This window comes from Nyctereutes procyonoides, unplaced genomic scaffold (assembly GCF_905146905.1).
Source record: "Nyctereutes procyonoides isolate TBG_1078 unplaced genomic scaffold, NYPRO_anot_genome, whole genome shotgun sequence".
NCBI lineage: Eukaryota > Metazoa > Chordata > Mammalia > Carnivora > Canidae > Nyctereutes > Nyctereutes procyonoides.
The window spans coordinates 15,488,003-15,505,651 of NW_026575044.1; the positions used below are offsets into that span (position 1 = coordinate 15,488,003).

At 54.5% G+C, this 17,649-nt stretch overlaps 1 protein-coding gene across 2 annotated transcripts in view; it reads left to right on the top strand.

Moving 5' to 3' along the window:
* The window catches only part of KCNN3 (potassium calcium-activated channel subfamily N member 3), a 133,243-nt gene that overhangs the window by 89,794 nt on the left and 25,800 nt on the right, over positions 1-17,649 (top strand). For both annotated transcript variants that reach the window (XM_055324097.1, XM_055324098.1), the window contains exon 4: positions 16,255-16,396. In XM_055324097.1, the coding sequence (XP_055180072.1) occupies positions 16,255-16,396 (142 nt within the window). The remainder of the gene's footprint in view (positions 1-16,254; positions 16,397-17,649) is intronic.

Genomic DNA, 17,649 nt, shown 5'->3' on the forward strand with positions numbered 1-17,649 from the left:
TGCTCACTCCTAGGTTCTTTTGCTGGGGACAAAAGGGAGAAGGGCTGTTGGGCCATAAGTTGGGCCATAAGCTCTCAGGCTCGAAACCACACACCATCTTTCACCTGTGCCCACCTCCCTCCAGCTCTAGTCAGGCATCAAGCCCTGCGGTTCTCACTCTGTAATCTCTCTCAAACGCGTCTCTTCCTGCCACCTCACACAGGCCTGGCGAAGTAGCTTCTCTGGCTTCAAATCCTACCCCTAGGTATGACCTGCTCCCCTAAAACCTCTCACTGCACCCCTAGGAGATCAGTCCGTGTTCCCCATGTTAACGTCCAGGCCCTTGGCAGTCCGAGGCAGTCCTTGTCCACCCCTGATAAAACCAGTTTGGTTCCATTTCAGTAACATTTGCAACAATTATAACACAACCTCACCTTTCTAAACGTGAGGCTTATTGTATGTGGAGTCGGAAGCAGTGGCGCTGAAGTCAGAAAGCCCAGACTTACAGCCTCGCGTATCATGGGCCAGGCTGTGTGGCCTTGGCCAAGTCACTTACCTTCCATCACCTGAGACCGGTGCCTGGGCCTTTGGCTGGATCCTGGCGGGCAGTGGGTCCTTTCTGTCCCTGGGTCTCATTCTTCTGATATCTGAGATTGGAGCTACAAGCTGTCTTACCCACGTCCTGGGGCGGGGTGGGAAGGTGGCGGCAGGTGTTGTGAAGCTCCAACAAGAGACGGCGTGAAAAGCCAGGAAGGCCATAAACCACAGGGCTCCTGCTCTTCTCCGGCCCTGGGACAGGTGCAGACAGGGAGAGGTTGAGGCCCATTCAGGAGGAGTGGGCCTGGCAGCTCAGCCATGCTCAGGGACTTGTCCTGTCCCCCGGCTGGCAGGGCAGTGGAGACCTGGCACCTGGGGGCCTGCCTGCCTGCTGCACAGCTCTCAGGGTGTTTGCCAAACTGGAAGGTTGTGTCATGTGACTGTGTTGGGGCCAAGGGAGAAAGAGCAAAATGTGCAAAGAAAATGTAAGGGTTTTTTGTTGTTGTTGTATTTTTTTTTTTTTCAGTTTGGGCTATGAAGTCACTTTACAGTTTGTGTGAGGGCATCTCTCTGGTACCTAGACGGAGACTGTGATTGGTACTGGTTTTTAGTGGAAGCCACTTCCTGTTAGCGGGTGCAGGTAATAAAGCCCATTGTGTTGAATGCCACACGTCGGAGTGGGGTGGGGGAGTGTTGAAGACTGGCTAGACGGTTTTTGGAAAGTATATGTCAGAATTAATAAAGTAAACACTTATGTTGTCAAACTTACAGAGTTAAGTAAACGTGAATATAGTTAACTGGATATGGCTTTATAATTATTTTGTCAAGTTTAACACATGAAAATGTTCCCACTTAGTTACCAGCGTCCTTAATTTGTTTTGTTCCTGTTTATAATTTAAACTGTGGGTTTTATTTAGGGATAAATGCGTCTTGAGGCTTTTCATGATTTTAGAAATTAGACTGTACCCTCCTGAGGTTGCCAGACTGTCTCTGTGGCCAAATCTGGTGAAGCACAAGGGCTGGCGGGGCTGTGGCAGGGCCCCGGGATCTGGAGGAGGGGGGAGCCATCATATGTTAAGTGCTGCATTCTCTGTACAGCATTCTTTTTTTTTTTTTCTGTACAGCATTCTGCTAAACCCTTGCAGGAACCTTTTATAGTATTTTCTCCATGTCACTGATGGAAAGACGGGCCCAGGGCAGTGCAGGCCTCACTCACTGTGGCGTGAGGTCGCTCATTTGATTGTTTCTCCCCCAGCAGACGGTGAGTCCGTTAGGAAATGCCCACCGGAGTGCCCAGCGCCTGCAGGAGGTGAGTAAGGAAGGAAAACCATCTGTTGCTCACAGGTGGCGCAGGCTGCTGCCCACTTAGGGTGACCCTCCTGCAGGCCCTCCTCTGTGGCCCCTGACTGCTGGGCACCACCAGCCTGGCCCTCCTGACCCACGCAGGGCTCTGAAGTTTCAGAGCCCTAGGCCACTGGACTAACAAGCGAATGAACCTGTGCTGGGGTGAGCAGGTGACCACGAAGGCCATGGAGATCCTTGTTTCAGGGTAGTTGTGTTTCCTGGAGGGTCTGTGGGGAATTGTGCCGTCGCTCAGGCTGCATTTATTAAAATCACTTACCAGGTAAAAATAGGAACCAAGAGATGTGTGTTCGCCACGGAACTGTCACTATCAGTGGCCCCGACGCTAATCATGACTAATTTGACCCAAAAATAAATAAAGGAGGCTTCCCTCCATGTCTCCTTCTCTGTCTCCCTCATGCCAGTGAGCAGGTTTTCCTCCCTGTCTGTTTGCTTCCTGGCATGTAGACAACCGTCTGGCTGCACCTTCGCTCTCCAAAGCTCTGCACTCCCTCCTCTGCGGGTTTTGTCCAGAGAAGGGTCAGAGGTGGGTTGTAGTTTCCAGGCAGTGTCTGTTGCCTGGCAACGTGTAGAGAGCATCTTCATGACGCTGCTTCCTGTAAAGCAGAGGGAGGCTGGCGTCCAGATGAAGGAGCCCAGGCCCTGCTGAGCTGCCAGGGGGCAGGAGGGCATAGAGGCAGCCACTGGTATGGTGGCCCGAGCTCAGTCGCCGCACCCGCTCACTGTCCCCTGCCCTGTCGCAGGACTCATGCGTGTTCAAGGGCCAACGGTCTCCTCCAGGGGCCAGGAGAGGCTCCATGTAACATGGAAGTCACCTGCTGCAGCTCCTGGCAGCAGGGGGCAAGGGAGGCTGGGTCAAGGCCAGTCCCCCCTGAAGGTATCATGTTCCCCCCCAGGACACCAAAGGCCACCTATCTGTGGAGACCCCTGGTGTCTGTGTCTGTGGTCGGGACCCAGCCACAAGCTCTCCAGAGACAGGGCAGGGGATGCGAGGCAGAGCGTGATCAAAGGACCCTCCACCATGGGGCTAGAAGGGACTCTGGAGCTCATGTAGCCAAATTCTCCTGTTTTACGGATAAGGAAACCCATGACCAGAGGAGAGAAATGGTAGAGAATCTGAGCCCCTGGTGGAGGGTCTTGGGCCTGGGCCCAGCCGCTGGCACACGTGGCTGGTGCCTCAGGCAGAAGGGGCGGCTGGGTGGCAAGGGGCACAGAGCGCTGGGCCCGCCACTCCCTCTGCAGCCTCACCTCTATCTGGAAGGAGTGAGGCTTGCTGTGCTGGAGGCAGCCCAAGACTCAGTGACTCCTAGGGACAAAGATGACTCAACAGGCAAGGTGCCTCCTGCCATCTCAAGCGTGTGTCCATGTCTTTCCATCCCTGAGAAAGTCCTGGGCCTCTGCGCCAACAGTCCCTGGGAGGAGCCCATCCTATGGGCAGAGACCCTTGGCGCAGCCACTCCTGTGTTCACAGGACATGGTCACCAATGGACCGACTCAGGACAGGCCTCCTGGGAATCCGTGTCTTCACAGATGCGGCCCCTGAAGGCAGCCGGGGTGGGAGCCACAGCGACAAGGGGTGACCTGACCCGTGCCTTCAGGCCCTGCAATGAGAAGGGGCCTCCAGGGGCCATATCCCCTCATTCTGCCCCTTGCCGTCCTCTAGCTCGAGAGGTGGAGGGCAGTCCTGCCCAGCTGCATCCTCTCACGGCTCCCAAGGCCGCAGAAACAGCGGGGAGGGGGGGCGTCTGAGCCCCTTGGCCTGCACCCCAGCACATGAGCCTCTCCTCCCAGCTGTTCTCTGAGATCTCAGGGCACGCCAGGAAACTCCAGGGCTCTACGAGTTCCTCCTGGTAGACCCCTTCCCCTGGCGGGAGAGCCCGGTGTGCTGGCCAGCTCCAGTCTTCTCTCCGTGATGCTGAGCTTAAGGATCAGCATGATTCTGATGCATCCCAGGACTTCCTACATGAGGTTTGGCAGTGTAGCTGGTGGGCCTGGGCCAGCCCTGGGCTGAGCTTCCCCCAGACTCATCCCCCTGTAGGCAAAGCCCAGCCCCAGAAGGCCAGGGCCTGTGGCACCTACGTGCCTAGGCCTGTGGAAAGAGGTCAGAGATGGCCACACCCTGCATGTCGGTAGCAGGTACCCAGGAAGCATCCTGCAGCCCAGGCCATGAGGCCTGGTCCCCTTCTTCCAGGCACCTACTCTCCCCTCTGCAGGTGAGGCTATGCAAGTAGGGCTCGTGTTCCTGACCTGGAAGCCCCACTGCTCTGGGAAACAGCAGCAACAGAACTTCCCAGGGCATTTCTTCTACCCTCCTCTTTGTTCCTGCCCCCAGGGTGGTCCCTGCCTCCCTTCCACACTCACACTGCCCAGGCAAGCCTGCGGCTCTGTGCCCTCCTCAACACTGGCTTGCCTGAGGAGCTGCCTGCCTTTAATTCCCTTTGGAAAGTATAACTAAGTGGGGAAAGACCCCCTTTTTTTCCTTTGAGGCTCCAACCAGGACCACTGCCTACGCAGCATTGCCCTCCAGGAGGCAGTGTTCACATGGACATCTCCGTGAATGGCACTCCCTGGAGTTGCACACTGCACAACCTACACTGCAGAACAGGGCAGCCCTGGCTCTGGCTTGCTCCCTTGTAAGGCCAGCTCATTGATATACAAATCCAGGATCAGGTGCCCAAGAAAGACAGGCACCCCAGCAGCTTCTGCTGTGGACCTCTCTGGGCCTCCACTTCCTCAAAGGCAGGATCAATGTGGTCGAAGATGGGGCTGTGGAATCAGCCAAAGCCAAACTCTCACTTAGGCTCTACCACGTGGTAGATGTTTTATTCTGTGCAAGTTCCCTAATATGGCTGAGCATGAGTTTCCAATTCAAGAAAACAGGAAATGACGATCCAAAACTCATTATCATGAAGGTTAACTGAGATAATGTTGCACGTGGCCCACACTTGACAAACAGTAATGATTATTCCTATCTTGTAAGATAGAGCTATATATGCTACCTACCCCACAGAAAGTGTCCCAGAAATAAAATGAGATGAGAAACAGACCACCTCTAAGTTCTTGGAGGAAATGCCTTACGAGAATCCCAACCATTGGGATTCTTGTCTCTGTGAGTGAAGAAGTCAGAACTTTGCTTCCAAGTTAGCGCTGATGGATGGTAGATGTCGGGGCAAGCCTTGACCAGGAGTGGACGCTCACATGTGGCCACCCAGGTCGGCGGAGCTGAATGAGGGCCTGGGGCCCACAGCAGGAGGGCAGCGAGGCCGGGTTGGAGTGTCACTCCCCAAGACCCTGGCCTCCTGGGCTGGCTCAGGCCATGCAGAAGGGTGAACCCAGGAGCACATGCACCATGAGAGCCCGTGGTCGGAGGTGAGAGAGGATGAGGGAGAAGCTGGAGCGCAGTCTCCAGAGGAACCTCAAACCTTGAACCTCAGAAGCAGTGGGGAGGGAAAGAGGGAAACAGGGCCCGGGCTGCAGGTGGCCCAGCAGACAGGCCAGAGGTGCCAACACCTCACGGGCTCCACTCCTCCACGTCCAGGCTGGTGACTATCTGCCCTGCCTCTCCTCTACCTGGAGGCCCCTCCCCCCTACTCGCCCCCGGTGGCCTCAGTGTCCTGTCCGAGAGAGTCCCTGCCAGGCGCACCATGCCGTGCCATCCCCAGTGCTTGCCTCACTTGCTACTTGGCCTTCTTTGCTTTCGTGTCAGCCTTCTTCATGGGAAAGTATGTTTCATGAAGCAGGTGCCCAGCCTGGCACGTGGCAGGGGCTCATTTGTAGCCGTCGGCTACAGGGACTCACTCAGCAAGCCCCAGACATGCACCGGGCACCAAGCAGGGCCTTGCACTCGACCATTAACGTGACCCCTTGAGAGAGGTTTGTCTTACAGAAGGGAGCCGCAGAGACATGGCTGGGATGTGCACCCTGCGCCCTCTCCGTGCTCCACCTCCAGCCACCCTGCAAGACGTGTTTCCCATGCTACAGTGCTCCTTCCAAGCATATTGTTTTTCTCCATTTTCATGCATTTTTATTAAACATTTCCAAATCAGGAAACATGGAAATATTTTTTAATAAGAAAGAAAACATTGCAAATAGAGAAACTGACTCCAAAGGATCTGCCAGATGAGCCATCTGGTTTTTAATTTAATAGCCATTCAGAGAGGCTGACAGTGCTCCCCTTTGTGAAGGAAGCAGCCTGTGGAAGGAATGCTGCCTCCATTTGCAGACTGGAGAAGCTGGACAAACAGAATGCGGGGAGGAAGAGACCCAAAGGATGAGAAATGCACATGGAAGAAAGCTGAGCTGGGCGTCCTTGCTCAGACGTCCCACCACGGCTTGTCAAGAGAAGTTGCATCCACATGTGACACCAGCCTGATGTCCTGAGTCTTCCATGTTTGGTGAAAGTCTGCACAGAAAACTACCAGAGGAGACATGTGTGCCCACACATCTGTGAGAGAATCCACACCAAACTGTGTCCACAGAGGGGAAACAAGCCATGTCTGTGTGGTGGCACATTGTAGCTGGTTTGTTGCAGCTGTCGTGCTTTGGGCTGGTGGTGGGTTTCTCCCATTTTATTTTATTTTTATTTTTTAAAAGATTTTATTTATTTATTTATCCACGAGAGACACACAGAAAGAGAGGCAGAGGCAGAGGGAGAAGCAGGCTCCATGCAGGAAGCCCAATGTGGGACTCAATCCTGGGTCTCCAGGATCACGCCCTGGGCTGAAGGCAGCCGCTTAACTGCTGAGCCACCCAGGCATCCCTCTCCCATTTTAAAAATAAGTGGAGGCCTTGCACCCAATGCTGGTAGCTCTTGGGGCTCGAAAGAAAAGATTAGATTTGCCTTGGAAAGATCCAGAGCTGCTGCCCTGAATTACCAGGTAGAAGGAAGCACCCTTCCTTTCCTAAATTCAAGCCAACTCTTAAAAACTAGGACAGTAGCCACATTGATAAAGCAGAGTGACTAGTGCACACACCACCCTGGGCACGAGGGCTGGCAGGCTCGGGACAGCCTGTGTCCCCAAGGCCGTTCACTTCACATTTCAAGATGTTTATTAGGGAAATTGTTTCTAAGAAAAGAAAGAACTTTATTATTTTTTTTTTCTTTGCTTGGATGTGAATTCACCTGCAGCGACAACAAGTAGTGTGGCTCATCAGCCACTCACTGCTTACCTGACTTCATGTCAGTGGCTCTGTCCCACCCTGCAAGCATGTCTCAGAGCCTCCGAACCAAGGCTCATGGAGTACCCTTAGAACACGGCGGGGATTCCCCCGAAGCTGGATCACACCCTTAGCCTTCTGAGGGTGCTGGATAATGAGTTGATGGTGTGGACAGTCTGGACAGAGGCAGAGGCAGGGGTAGGAGTGAAGCCCAGAGTTCATGAGAGCTCCTCCTCAGAGTCAGAGCATGAGGGCTTGCTCACAGTGGCTGCTATGTGCCAAGTGCAGAGCCTCCTGGCCACCCTCCCACTGGCGGGGCCGAGCAGGTGCTGTGCTGCCAGAGCTGGAGGCCCGGCCCAGGCACCCAGATACTGCCACCTACCCCACCCTGCCCCTGCTCACTGCAGCTGCCATTCTTAGGGTCAGCTTTTCACTGTCTTCTCTGAGAAGCTGGTTTGGCCAGTTGCTCTCTTGGGTTCCTCACTGCTTTGCGATCACATTGGGGTAGGAGCCCCTGTCCTGCAACCTTGTCCTGCTGGCTTGTGATAAAGACAAAGTGGGATCGTTTATTCATTCATTCATGAGTGCTAGAAATACAGCAGCAAAGTACAGAACGTCCTGTCCCTGAGGTTTCTGTTCTTATGGGGCCGACGGTCAATAAATACAAGAATTAGCCCAATATGTATGAGGTGGGGGTGGGGAAGAGTTTGTGCATGGGGATGGGGAGGGGTGGGGCAGTAGTGCAGTCATGCAGGGGGTGGACAGGAAAGCCCTGCTGAGAGGCTGACCTGAAACCATTGAGGCAGCACCTTCTGGGGAAGAGGGATGGGGAGGACCAAAGCTGGAGGCAGGAGTAAAGCTGCGTCCTTGAGCATTGGTGCAGACACCAGGTGGCAAGAGCCCAGTGATGAGGAGGTGGCTCCTGGACTCTGGGGTCAGACAGGTCGTCCTGGGCCCCAGAAGGACTCTGGCTTTTGTTCTGAGAGATTTGGGAATTTCTGAGCAGAGAGGTGACGGGGTCTGTCTTACTTTCTGAAGGGACCCCCTGGCTGCTTAGTGGGGTGGTGGGTGGGGGTCGCGTAGGCCGAAGCAGATCAGTTGGGGGATGGCTGTGATAGTCCTGGTGAGAGGATAAGCCTGGACCAGGTGAGGGGCAGCTGTAGGGACAGAGGGACTGGCTGATTCGGGGCATATTTTGCAGATGGAGCAGATGGGATTGATAGAGATAAGGAGTCCAAACTGCAAATCACCCCAGAGCGAAGGGGCAGTGATCGATCCAGAGCAGTGGGGCAGCGGCGAATAGAACCTGGGAGGGGCACCTTTGTCTGGCGGGGCAGTGCACCTGTTCTCCTGGATGCCCCAGTCCCCCTGGCCTGAGTCCCTGGTGGGAGGGCCCCGTGGGAGGGGCCAGAGTAGGAGGAACTCAGAGTGGGAGGAGCCCAGGTGGGAGGAGCTCAGGGTGGGCGGCTGGAAAGTGAGGTCTCTGTGGGAGAAGTTCTGGGGGAAGGCACCAGGGTGCAATGAGCCCAGAGCGGGATGGGTCCCGGTGGGATTAGCCTGGGTAGCAGGGGTCCCGGATGGGAAGGGCCCTGGGGGTGGGGGGAATCTGATGGGAAGAGATGGGGTGGGGGGTGCTCATCAACAGGCAATGTCACACCTGTATGGGATGGGACATGTATCTTATGTCTGAGTTTGACAAAGCCCTTCCATACTGACTCCTCCCCACAACCCGTGAGATGGTCAGGGACACATGACACTCGGCTTCCCTGAAGACCAAACTGATTCTGAGATAGTAAAGTGCTTTGTTCCAGGTCAAGAACAAGTCTTACTTTCTGAGGGAGGAAAGTAGAAAAGGAAATCCATAGGACAGGAGTTGAAAGGCAGGCATCCTGCTCCAGATCTTGTGTTCTTCCCTGTGATAAGGCTGGACTTACACAAGATGGTAATAGCTCAATAGCCAACACTTTTAGTGTGACTGGGTGCCAGGTGCTGTTCCATTTGGAAATATCCACTCATTCAGCCTCAACAATAACTCTGTATGCATTGTAGAGTTATCCCCTTTTACAGATAGGAAAACTGAGGACAAGGTCATGCAGAAACTAAGGGGCAAAACCCAGATTCAAACCCCGGCAGCCTGGCCGCCCAGCCAGTGCATTCCTGCAATGACAACCTGGGGTGTCCTACACAGGCTGCCTGCAGGCAGCGTGCAGACAGTGCAAACACCAGGTGGTGTGGGATTAGAGGCAAAGGCTCACTCTGGCTGGGTGGGGCTGGTGAGATTTGAGCTGGGTCTTGAAGGGTCCCTGAGAAGGGTCAGTGAGGATAGTGGCGGGCCTGGCGGGAGCACAAGGTGAGCATGCAGCAGAGAACGCTGGAGAGGAGGCCAGATGGAGGAGCCAAGAAGGATGGGCAGAGGGAGAGCAGGAGGAAACCAGGACAGCCAGCCCTGCCAATGCCAAAGAGCAGGCTTCTGAGGAGGGAGGCACCAAAGGTCTCCAAGCCCATCCGTGGGTCAGTTCAAGGAGTTGACGGGTACATGTTGTTGGCGTTTTTGTTGGAGAGCTTAACAAGCCAGGGTCCACAGCTCAGTGGGCTGGGGTCTGACTGTGTGAAGCTGACCAATGACTGGGAGGTGAGGATGAGGCAACGTACTTAGCTTGATCCCTAAAAATCTCCAGCAAACAAACCAGACCCAGGATGAATGGCTAGAGCCATCAGATCACTAAGATCCGTGTGGAAAGAGTCAAGTCACAGCCATTGCCATGGAGCTGAGCTCTCTATAATGGTGAGAACTGACTCTGAGCCCAAGGAATTCAGCAGATGACAAAACTTTACCTGCTGAAGAGAGCAGCTAGAGTCTCCGTAACATGCTTCACTGAACTCATAGAGCAAGCACCACTTCCCCACGGAGACAGAAAAGTAACAAGCCAGCTACAGTCATTCCACAGATATGTACTGAGCACCTGTTCTGCGTGAAGCTCTGAGAACATGTGCAGAATGGGCTGCAAAGAGGTGTATAAAGGAACCACAGGGGTGAAATGCAGGCTGATGGAACAGAATAGAGAGCTCAGAAGCTACGTTACTTCTGTGTTGAATCCATAGGACAGAGGTGGGGGGCCCAGGATGGGCCCAGGATGATTGGCTACCTGGAAAGGAGAGGAAGGAAAGCATATCCCTACCTCACACCATATGCAAAAATCAATTCCAGGTGAAGTAAAGTCTTAAAGTGTGGAAGGCAATATTCAGAAACATTTAAACATCTCATAACTGCACATAGGGAAGTATTTCTTTAAAAATTATATGTCACTGGCTATAAGTGAACAGGATGATAAATTCATCTGCGGTACAATTTAAAACTTCTAGTCATCAAAAGTACTACAAAGAAAATAAAAAGACAGACACAAACTGAAAAAAGAATTTTCAATACATAAAAACTGAGACAGTTTTCATCTAGAATATAAAAGAAACAAAAAGAAAAACAGACAAAAACAAAGCAATAGAAAAATGGGAAAAGTCAGGAATGATACTCCATAGAAGAGGAAACATGACCCATAAACAAATGAAAGGATACTCAAGGTTTCACCAGAAAAATGCTGAGTAAAAGCATGGTGAGGGACCAGTTTACCCACTAGTTTATCAAAACTTAACTCAGATGATGGTGAGTATTAATGAGGACATGGAGCAACAGGACTTGTAGTCTACAGCTGGCAGCAGCCTCATGGTGCTGCCATTTTGGAAAGTCATGTGGCCTTTCCTAATGAAGTTATGGATGTATGTGCCCTAAAAGCCAGCAAACCCAGTGTTGGGTGCATGTCCCATAGATTCTCTAAGACGATGCGCCAGGAGCTATGGTTGAGGATGGCAATAGCAGTAGTGCTCGCCAGAGGACAAACCTGGAGAGCACCCATTGTTTGTCAGTAGTGACTGAGCATACTGCATCGCGGACGGGACAGGAAGCGCGGTGGCCACACAGATCACACATATGCTGTGTGCAAGAGCACAGCTCACAGAAGAGCCCCCAATGCCAGTCACCTGTTGTTGTGTGACGAGTTGTCCTGTAAGTGAGCAGCTGCCAATGGCAGATGTTTCCTATCTCATGGTTGCTAAAGGTCGGGAATTTAGGGGCAGTCTGAAAGGGCGCCCTGGCTCTGGGTCTCTCTTGAGGTTGTAGTCAGCTGTGGCCTGGGCTGTGGCTTCCTCTTTAGCCTCAAGGGTGGAGAGGGAGGGCCTCTGCTTCCAGGCCCATGCTGTGGGCGGGTTGTGGCTCCTTGTCACCCAGGCCTCTTCGTCAGGTCACCTCCTGGCAGGGCAAGCGGCTTCTCCCGAGGTAGGGATCACCTGAGACAGAGGTTGCGGTCTTTTTATCATCTGTTACCTCAACCACCTTCCATTTGTTAGAAATAAGCTGCAGGCCCAGCCTGCGCTCAGAAGGAGGGGATGACACATGCACATGAAGGAGGAGGAAGGGGACTGCCCTCTTGGAGTGTGACTTGGAGCAGGCAAGGCCAAACTGTATGCTGTGTGGGTGGGTGCACCCGTGGGGACACGGGGCTCAGAATGCAGAGGAGGCACCCAGCCTTCCCACAGGCCGCCTGCACAGTGAGCTCAGTGACACCTGTTCCTTCTGATGTTTCATAGTTAATTTCACGTTATGTGCATATTTGTTTTTTTTTCTCTTAGGTTTGGTTTTATGTTTGATATCATGGAAGTTATAGAAGGATGCGTTTTAGGGTCAGTTGTTTTGGGCTATTTGTTGCCCTCCTCCAGAGTGGGTACTCCGATGGCCTGGTGCTTGTTAATTTTCGCATACACCTCCCTGTCTCTCAGTGGCACAAGTCTCTTATCCGCTCGCTTTCCATGTGGGAGGTGAGGATGTGGCCCCTGCCCTCCCTGTGCCCCTCCTGGCCCCCTAGACCTCCTCTGGTCACCCTCTCCAGCCTCTCCTGATTCTGGTCTGAGATCACCGGCCAACACTCTCTAACTCTGCTCATATGTGTGCCTTCGGTAAAGCACGGTGACGCCTCTCCTGCAGAACCTCCTGTTTCTCCTGGTTGGTGACCTGGTCTGTTCATCTGCTCAGTCTCTGCGTATTTCTCACTAATTCATCTCCACGTTCTGGCAGCTCTCCAACCTTTTCTCAGGACCTTCAGACACATTCGACTTTTTGTCAGTTTTGTCTTCTTGGAGAAATGTCTCCCAGGGCCTCTGACCTGCTCCAGCCTGGCACTCAGCTGGCATCCAAGGACCACCAGGCCCTGTCCCCCTGGGCCCCATGCCCCTGTCCACTGTTCCCTGGGGCCTCCCTCCTGCCGGGTCTCCCTCCCTCCATCCATCCCAGAGCTCCCTCCTTCTTGAATCACTCCTTCATTCTGCTGACACAGCTTCCTGTGGCTTCGTGTGAAAAGTGCAGAGGAGGCAAATCCCTGAGAGTCCTGCACATCTGAAATTGTGCTCACTTTGCCTTCACATTTAACTGATACCCCAGCTGGTCTGGGAAGGATTTCCCTCCAGAATTTTGAGACCTTTCTTCCATGGCCCTGCTGGCTTCCAGCATTGCTGTCAGCTGGTCCAGTTACCCGAGTTCTGATTCATTGTGTTTGACGTCCCCCTCCCTCCCTTTTACTCCCCTCCGTCCCTCACTGGCTCTGGAAGCCCCATGGCTCCTTTCCTTTCCCCTCAGTGCTCTGAAATTTCGCAATACTGTACCTTAGTGTGAGTCTTTCCATCCACTCTGCTGACAGGGGGCCCTCGATCTAGATACTTAGGTCCTTCAGTTCTGGAAAAAAAATTTTTTTAAGATTTATTTATTCATGATAGACAGACAGGGCGGGGGGTAGAGACACAGGCAGAGGGAAAAGCAGGCTCCATGCCGGGAGCCCGATGTGGGACTCAATCCCGGGACCCCAGGATCACGCCCTGGGCCAAAGGCAGGCGCCATACCGCTGAGCCACTCAGGGATCCCCTCTGGAAAAATTTTTAAATGACTTCTTTAATGATTACTTCTCTCCTCTTCCTTGTTTCTTCCAATTCTCTTTCTGAAACTATTATTATTTGAATTAGTAGATGGGTTCAGTGATTTTCTCATATTTCCATGCCTGCCTTTTGGGAGGCCCTCCGTTGACCACCCCCCCAGCCCTTCCAGAAAGGCCCCCTTGTGCAGCATTGCCTCACGTCTCTCGGGGTCCCCACGAGCTGCTCCTTGCCAACAGTCTGCATGGGATCAAAAGGACTGTTTCTTGGTTTCACTGCCTTGGTCTGTGTCTTTCACAGTAGAGACCCTCAGGTTTCTGGGGACACTTGCTTGTCTGCCATGGGGAAGGGTCTGAGGAGCATGTGTGTTTAATTTGCCATCAAGTGTCACATGGTTGCCTGTATAATTTCTTTCATAATATTAAAAAGTGAAAAAAAATAGTCCACACCCTAATAATAAATTAATACTAAAAAAAAGACACTTTTCCTCCTTGTCCCTTGAAAAGAACATGGTTCTCCAAAAAATTCTCTGTGGCAAAAAGTAGCATGACACGAATATATGGATTTGTAACCAGGGTAAACTGCTGTAAAACGGTGAAAAGGTTTGGAAACTGCTTCTGCCCACCCTCCTGGCCCTCAGTCCCCGGGTTCCCAGGCCTGCAGAGGTTCCTGAATGCCTGCCTGCTGGGCTGCATGCGGGGCAGTGGGTGATTTCGTGCCCCCCAGAGAAGACTGCACTCACGTGTGACAAGCCATGAGTGAATGGCATCCTTGAGGCCTGCTTCAACCCCAGCACACACTGTTAGCACCTGTAGGGCTGTATGTGTGAATGAAAAAGAAACCCATGAGAATTTAAAGGGAATCTGGAGAAAAATAAAACAGTAAGTGGAACATCAAGGTGACGACAAGACAGCTGCCTTCTGCTGATACCCTCTCAGAGCTCTGTTTCTTCCTCTTGGAGGCCACTCCTGCATGAGCAGGAGACCCAGGTCCGGAGGGCTGCCGAGCAGCTAGCAACACTGGGTTAAGCCTTGGGTTTGCAAGGAGAGGGAGACCATGAAGACCCATGTGCATGGCAATGCCAGTAACATCGGCAGAAGACAGGCTGCAAATTAAATCCAGACCCCACAGTCGGTATCCTGGGCTCTTCATTGCACATCCTCGGGCCTCTCAGACCTTCACTCTTGTAGGCGGCTGCTGGAAGAGTCTGTCAGACATTCAGCGCCTTGTGTCCCTTCTGCATCCAAGGATTCAGCCCTTCGGTACCTTCCTTCAGCCCTGCATCAAAGAGCACTACAGCCCAGACTTGTGGATGGCTCATCACTCCTCGGTTGGCACTCCGCCCCTGAATTTGTAATCTCTCCCTCTGATCTTTCAGTAGCTGTTTCTCAGACTGACAACACCTGCCCCTCGACGATGACCACCGCCAGCACTGGGATGGTGCTGCTGGTGGGCGACGCCCTCCCATTGGCAGATCAGGAAGCTGGGGTCCACAGTTTGGTCACTTGCCTGTAGCTTGGAGCCACTTGAGGTGGAGCTGGAGCCAGAGGCCACAGGCTCACATCCCCTCTGCCCTGTGCCCTAGCCTCGCTGTCCTCAGACCCGACTTGAAACTTCAGGACCATCTGGTGACCTTGACTCTGTACAAGTGCACAACATTTGTGTATGCATTGCGGGCTTGCAGCGCGGCGCTGTTTTTAAGCATGCCCCACATGCAGTCTGTCACTGGGTCCGGCTGCTCCACAGACTCCGAATTCTACCACCCTCCTGGAAGACTTCCCCACTGCCAGCCCAGCTCAGGCCCTAGCTCAGGGCCTGCCACCATGATAACTGTCGAGCAGCATGCAGGAGGGGGTACGCCTGGGCAGGAGCAGGGCATGCTCTGTCTTGGGCATCCAAGTGGGCACACCTGCCCGTCCCAGTCCTGCGTGGCCTGATGATCAGACACAGAAGGAGAAGGCAGGAACCAGAGTGCCTGCAGGAGAGGGCAGGTGGGGCAGACAAGAGGAGACAGGCGGGGCATCTTACAGCAGAACTCTGGAGGGGACGCCTGTTCTCCCCTGGAGTTCTGGGCTCACCTGGCCTTGTGCACACAGCTTTGCAAGGCTAATGCACCCACGTCTGGTGTGATACAGGCCTCAGGCTGGGGTTGGACAGCCCACCACCGACGTGCTCCCTGGACTCTGCTCGGGCTGGGCTCCGGTGGTAATGGAGGCTACCCCTGCACCTCCCTCCTGACACCTTCTGGCTTCTTCCCACCTGGCAATCTCACCTCCACACTCTAGCTGTTATAGAATCCTGCAGAGTCCCTGGTGTGTGGTTCAGGTGGATCCTGTGAGCGAACATGCTGAGGAAGGACACACCTTCACCAGCCCTGCCACCCCAAGTATAACCAGGCCCACTGCCACACGCCCGCTGAGCCCCAGCCTTTCATAAGGATGTTTCCTCTGCCCGAACACCCTTCCTCCTGGCCTGCCTGGAGACCAGTCTCTGACTAACCTGCCCACATTTGGGTTAAGGTCACTGCCCTTTCTTTCCAGTTAGAGAAGTGCCTCATCCACCTACTTGTGCAAATGTGTGCATACTCACCGGCCCTCTCCCAAGCTGTGGGCCGGGGCCATGTCCTATCGGTCTTTGTATATCAGCACTTGGCACAGAGCCTGGCACACAGTGGGCTTGGAGTGTGGGGATGAGAGGAGGCAGGGAAAGGATGGGCACAATTGGCCCCAGGCAGAGGGGACAGGGCAGCAGCAGTCCAGCTGGCTCCTCGTACAGTAGGGAACCCATCCAGCTCAGAAGGGAGACCATCCCTCTGCAGAGAGGCCAGCACCCCCTGGAAAGAGCTCCAAGAGAGCAACACTGCTGCCACCTCTATGCCCTGGGGACCACTTGGCCGTCGTATAGGAATGGTCAGGAGCCTGTGATTTCAGATCAGTCACATCCACAGACGCTCGGGCCATCACTGGGCAGGGAACATCTAAACTTTATTCCTGTATCATCTCATCCAAAGCTGTTTTTCTCACGCTCAAAGAGCATCTAGAGTATGCTGTGCCTCTGGGAGCAGCTGGCCACGTCTGGCTCCAGGGCCGCCTCAGGCTCAGGCCTGGCAGAGTCCTGACACCTTGGTCACCGGCACCTGCTGTCTACACTGCAGCAAAGACCTGTCTCCTTCTTTGTCTGGGTTCGCCTACCGCCTTCACCCCCGCAGGCCTTAGTTCCTGCGACTAAGTCCTGTCTCCCCCTCGGCAGGTACCACGACCAGCAGGACGTCACCAGCAACTTCCTGGGCGCCATGTGGCTCATCTCCATCACATTCCTGTCCATTGGTTACGGGGACATGGTGCCCCACACGTACTGCGGGAAGGGCGTCTGTCTGCTCACGGGCATCATGGTGAGTACCTGCCTTCGCCTGGCCCCCCGCCCTCCCTCTGATGCTGCGAGGAGTGGAGCCTTTGCGGAGGTGCCCAGGGGTCTGCCAGGCCAGGCGCCCGCACAGAGGAGGGCATATGCTGCTCACAGGCCTAGTTTCCTTCTCTAACACAGGAATACGTTCCGGTGCCAGATACGTAAGGGCCTCTTCAGGGCCCCCCAAGATGGGCCGGGCCATGACCCTGCACCCCCAACATGCACCCCCTGCCAGCGTTTGCTTGCCCCCAGGAAGCATCAGGGCTGGCAGTTAACCGTCCTCCTTTCTGCCCTGGGACCCCACAGATTTGGCACCATGTCTGAGAAGGTTTTGCTGGAGGTCACAGAGGGGGACCCCCAGGCCCTGTGCTCTCCCTTGGCTGTGGTGGGGCCAGAGGGCAGGGCTGGCAGCAGGGAGGGGCCACAGGCCCCAGTGCCCCAACTCCGCGCACTGGCCAGATGCCTGTGGGGCTGGGCCTTGCTGCTCGCCAGACAGTCCCCTGGAACCACTTTTCGGGAAAGGAACCTGAGGCTCAGAGGGGAGAGCGTGCTGTGAAGCCAGGGTGGCTGCTGTGGGGTGTGGGCATGCACAGCCCTGCACTCTGCTCCAGGTCCTGAGGACACCACAGCCCTCCCCGGGGGAGGCTCTTGCACCCATGCACGTGGGTGACCATTCTTTCCTTCTGGTGCCCCGCAGACTTTTCCCTCTGAAAGAGAATGATTCCTTCCTGCAGCAAAAAGGGCATTAAATCCTTTCCAGGAGTGGGGGGTGCCCCCCCACCATATCCCAGTGGCCCTTCTGGCACTGATCTTGGTGACAAAGAGGCTGAGTGCGAGTGTGGACCGCTCAGAACAGAGCAGGAGAACCAGCACAGTCATTTCCTACCTGGACATAGCCCTGGGCTCTTCTACCTGGAGCCCTCCCCCCTAAAGCTCCTCCCCATGGAGCCCTCCCCCTGAAGCCCTCTACCCGCCCCGTAGCCCCTCCCCCCTGCAGCCCTTCCCCCTGGAGTCCCTCCCCCTGCAGCCCCTCCCCTGCAGCCCTCTAACCCCTGCAGCCCTCCCCCCTGCCTCCCCTCTCCTGCAGCCCCTCCCCCTGCAGCCTCTACCCCCTGCAGCCCTCCCCTTGCACCCCCTTCCCCCCAGAGCCTGGTACAGGTGCATGGTAGCAAGCAGGCCGGGAGCAGCAGTTAAGCAGAAGGCTGAGCAGGGCCTGGGAAACCCTGGGCAAGTGAAGGC